This window comes from Ochlerotatus camptorhynchus, unplaced genomic scaffold (assembly GCF_037179485.1).
Source record: "Ochlerotatus camptorhynchus isolate MF236.1 unplaced genomic scaffold, CSIRO-AGI_Acam_v1.1 ptg000504l, whole genome shotgun sequence".
Taxonomy (NCBI): domain Eukaryota; kingdom Metazoa; phylum Arthropoda; class Insecta; order Diptera; family Culicidae; genus Ochlerotatus; species Ochlerotatus camptorhynchus.
In genome coordinates, this window is record NW_027040989.1 from 58,830 (window position 1) to 63,575 (window position 4,746).

Consider the following 4,746-nt stretch of genomic DNA (forward strand, 5'->3'; position numbering starts at 1 on the left):
GCTTGTTGAGCAGAAAAAACGAAACACTTTTTGATTCACCGATTTGTTTGCACTTCTTCTTCTGTTCTGTGCTATGCCCCTCCTCCCCCTATATATGCTTAATTTCCAAGTACACTAACAATATCGACAAACCATACTATGGGCATATTCTAAATCTTTCAACCAAACTTTCACAAACGAATTTCGATGGGCGAGTCGATGGGTATAAAACAAGGTTTCTACTACCACTTTCATTTAAAAATTTGACCAACCCATTTTTAAGAAAAACAGTCATGAACAGTCAGTGTAAATTTTGGAAAATGTTGTAGCTTTAGGAGAATTTTTAGCATACAAATATTATAAAATATATTAAATGACTTGCATACGAACTACATTTCAGTCAATACTTTTCAACTGACCTAAAAAGATCGAAAAACAGTTGTAAAATGGTAGAGATATGAGCAAAAAACATTTACAAGTTTTTTGAAGGGTGTCCCCAAATTTATGATCGGGAGTGTATAAGCGATTCGATTGGTAAACATTTCTAAAATTTCGCAAAAAAATGTGTTTTTCTTTCAAAATCTGTAATGCTTTTAAAAAGTGATTGATTGAAATTAGAAATCAGATAATTACATCTGATCCAAGCAAACATGTACCACTGCGATATTTAGCTGTCATTTTTTTTTTCATTACGATCAAGACTATCATTTCAAATAGAAGTTTTTTGATCAAACTAATAATAATTACTTCCAGTAACAAAGATTATTTCCGACAAGAAGACAGGAAATTTGCAGCCATAAGTTTAAATAATATCTTCCTGGATATAACCACCACCATCAATATGGCACATGTATTAGAAGCAAATTTTCATTGTTTATATTTCATTGCAGGTGGAAAACGGAAAATAAACATGAGTGGAAAAATGAGAAACATCCAAAGTTTATTCAGGCAACGAGTTGAAATACCAAGATTTGATCCATCATCAAAAAGGAAGCAAAGATATAAATATCAGGAATTATGATGTTTTTAAACAAGTCAACATTGTTTGGCTTTTGAAATTTTCTGATACTCTATTTATGGTTGAGTTAGCAACGTAATCCAGTATATTGTTGATAGGCAAACGAGACGAATGGGGGTAGATTGGTCAGTTGTTCCTCAATTTCATGCATTTTCACGTTATGGGGCGTACATTAAAAATCAAAACTTTTATTCAACACATTTATTTCAAGAATACCAAGTAAACCATGAGATCAAAAAAAAAAAAAAATTACATAAGAAATATTTTGCTTCATGATTTTTCTTATTCGTTTTAGGTAATCAAAAACCAAAAGAGAGCTACTCGAGTGTAGTACCATTTGGTTGGCACATGCTTGGCATAATCTCTTCGAAAAGGTCCTTGTTCAACTTCACCAGGAGAATACTTGAAAGGTTTTCTTCACCTAGTGTCGATCGATGATCTGTCAAGATAAGCGCCAAAGCACTGAAAGCTCTTTCAACTGATATCTGGTTGGATGGGGTAGCCAGAACAACAGAAGCCACGGCACTTAGCTCAGGATGGGTGGTTCTTCTGTCTGTCCAATGCTTCCAAACATCATGGCTGTGATTTTGTCTGGGCTCTACCTCAAGAGCCTTGAGCTGTTGTAAAAACGCAGAATCCCTAGTTTCTCCCGTTGAAGAAGAGCATTCTCCGAACAGCTCTGTTAAGTAGTGATCAAAGTCATCCTCAGTTGTCTCAGTAGTAGCTGGAGAGGCCACGGCAGCTGATGGTGCCGGGTTTTGATACGATGAAATCCTCTTGTACGTTTCGATTATGTAGTTCTAAAAACACAAGAAAAACAAACAACAATGAACTATTAGTAGTGCAATCGATACATGTACATTACTAAACAGATTCAATTTTAAATATAATTTACCTGTATTAGCTCTTTTTCATCACTAGTAAACAGCTTGGAGCCCATGTAATTCAGTCGAGGATCCAAGTACAGTGCCATTTTGAAAGCTCTGGATGTTTTGAGGTTTTCTATACGATTGGTCAACGCAGCAGTCAACGGAGTAGCAAATGGGTTTTGCGTGAGCTTCGACACTTCCATTACAGCCAGAAGCCATTGCAAATAAAAATCTGGCAATGACACGTGTTCCGACTGCATATTCTTCGTGCAGTAGTATAACGGTTTAAACGCCTGCACATAATTACCAATAAACTCCCAGTCATTAGAGAGATCTGAAAAAAATGATGTCAAGTGTTACAATTTTTGTTGTATACATAAATATCATGGAATATTACCAAGTTCTGGGAACTGCAGGGCCAACTCCTTGAAAAAATTTTCCTGCTCAGTAAAACTTTGCATCATCTTGAATATACCCCCCCAACGGGTTTGACCCCATACAGGAGGGTATGATGCCTTTACCAACTCAAAACTGGGTTTGTATTTGATTTGTTTGCACTTCTTGGCAATATCTGTTACTCGTCTACATGATGCGTTCGACTTGTCAACTACATCCAGAATTGCCAGTTGCAGGGTATGAACCGCACATCGAACGAGATTGAGGTTCTCTTTGAACTCGTTGTTTAATGCTGTGGTGAACTCATGGTCTTCCTTGTCTTGCTCTTCGGTGTATTCTGAGTCCAAGGCCAACAACTCTATTTCCTGCTTGAGTTGTCGAACTGCGGCGAGCATATTGGCTCCGTTGTCACATGTCACTGAGAATATTTGATTTATTCCAACGCCGTAACTGTTCACAACCTCCAATATTTTACTCTTCAAAAACCGGGCCGTTTGACGTTCTTTTATTTCCAGCATTCCTATAAACAAAAACAGTTGATATCCAATAGATTAAAATATTATAAATGATAAATTTACCCAAAGTGCGAATCACTACACTGTCGTTGATTGAGTATTGTGCATTTATGCCCAGTACATGGCGGTTGTGTCTAGAGGCTGAGTCAATTTTGAGGCTGATAAGCCGACCTTTCGTTTCTGCTGCTATAGCCTCGCGAATCCTGCCAGCAATTTCCTTGACCGTAGCCTTCATATTTGTTGGATTCATTGTTACACCAACAGCTGATGCCAAAGGATCAAGGAGTTGCTTAAATCCTTCCCATTGCAAACATGCCAAGGGCATGTTGTGGTACGAAATCAGTTTCACCAATGAATCCATAAACAACAATTTGTCAATTGGTACAGGACGTTTTGCCACAACTCGCTGCTTCTTTGCCGGTGTTTCCTCTTCCTTGGTTAACCCGTTCGCCACAGCCAAATCATGATGACGGGTCCGGAAGTGTCGAATGAAGTTTCCAATGTCCAATCTATCTTGAGTATAGTTGCATGTTGTTCCTGGATCAATGGCACATGAAGTCTTTGCTCCATCTCTTCGAATGAAGCCTTTCGCAATATCGGCGAGAGTCACTTTATTTTCACTACGCTTTTTACTTTTCTTTCCTACACTTTTATCTGCTGTTGATACAGATGTCGACGGGTTTTGATTTTCCATCTTAATTCGGATTTTGTTTACAAAATTACGCAGAGAACCACTGATAGCACTGATAACATTCAACGAAAATTTTCTCTGAACTTCTTCAACGAGTGGAATGCGAATGAACTTTGGAACCAAATGTCATTGACAAGCTTTAAAATACTTGAATGAACGCGGACGCAGCGAAAGCGAACGGCCGAACGACAATGAATGCGTACGTACGAAACAAAAGCTTTTCTTTATTCCTTCACCTCTGTTTATACTCATTCGTATGCAGGAAGCGATTTTGTGTGTACACGAATGAATGTGCATTGCCTTCGGCATTCGATTTTGGGTTTCGAATATTTGAGGCACTGGCTGGCGACACTTCCATGGCGCAACGCGACAGCACAAAACGAAACAAAATCGAATCGAGAACTCGAGCGAAAATACGGACTGAACAGCTCGACAGTCGAGCAAAGAATGGTCCGACTCTGATTGAAAGGTCCCGCTATTTATACCCTTCGGAGTGTTGCAATACCCTCCAAAGGCACGCCCCTTTGTCAGTCAAAATTGGATTCCTTAGCAACAAAATTAAGGTGTGACACCGATAATGACCATGCATCAGAACCCTAGTCTTAACCACTTCAAACTAGGGAGCAACGAATAGAAGATTAGGAATCACATAGGGGAAATGACGGCTTCGGCATGACAGACTATTGTCGGCAACCCAACTTGAAACACTATTTTCACTGGATTTTCTTACAAAAACACTTTCAGCTTCAATTTGACTATATTTTTACCTCTGAGAAAAAGCAATCTAGCAGGGTTTTCTTGAAATGAAACACACGCACTACAAATTGTAGCTGATTTCGATTTGCCGATAATAGAACAGCAGATTTCTATGCAGTTCAAATGGAACGGTTGCCGAAGAAAAACTGGTTGCCGACAATACTCGCTCTCACTAGAGAAGATTGGAGCTTTGTCAAAGCGTTTCAAAACAGTTTTCGACAATTCTTTCGACTGAAATTGTTAGAGCAGCTGGCAGCAAAAGACCAATACTGCTAATGTGTGCGTTCCATAGAGAAAAAGGCTATAGAAAGAAGGTTGCTGCTTAGGTTGCCGAGAATACGTAAATTCCCCTAGATGAATACAACTAACTCATTTTTTTTCCTTGTTTCAAGATCATCCTCGGTAGACAAAGCCGAGTCTTGTCACTATCAACAAGGCATAAAAAGTAACAAGGACTAAGATGCGTTCCTTGGATTACTGAAAATCCTGTTACCCTAGTTTGAAGTAGTCAGGACTAGGAAT

At 38.7% G+C, this 4,746-nt stretch overlaps 1 protein-coding gene across 1 annotated transcript; it reads right to left on the minus strand.

Annotated features, from left to right (window-relative positions):
• Window positions 1-497: 497 nt before the first annotated feature.
• Window positions 498-3,743, minus strand: LOC135712842 (uncharacterized). The gene is made up of 4 exons (XM_065235905.1): window positions 2,841-3,743; window positions 2,264-2,782; window positions 1,893-2,200; window positions 498-1,797 (listed from the first exon to the last, which is right to left on the minus strand). The coding sequence occupies exons 1-4, from the start codon at window positions 3,469-3,471 to the stop codon at window positions 1,315-1,317; spliced, it is 1,941 nt and encodes a 646-aa protein (XP_065091977.1). The 5' UTR covers window positions 3,472-3,743; the 3' UTR covers window positions 498-1,314.
• Between the last annotated feature and the right edge of the window lie 1,003 nt (window positions 3,744-4,746).

Excerpts from the sequence above, each read along its gene's own strand:
- LOC135712842 (XM_065235905.1), bottom strand. The coding sequence starts at position 3,471 with ATGGAAAATCAAAACCCGTCGACATCTGTATCAACAGCAGATAAAAGT. Across the intron at positions 2,201-2,263 it reads CCTGCAGTTCCCAGAACTTG|ATCTCTCTAATGACTGGGAG; the intron begins GTAATATTCCAT and ends CATTTTTTTCAG. Across the intron at positions 1,798-1,892 it reads ATGAAAAAGAGCTAATACAG|AACTACATAATCGAAACGTA; the intron begins GTAAATTATATT and ends TTGTGTTTTTAG.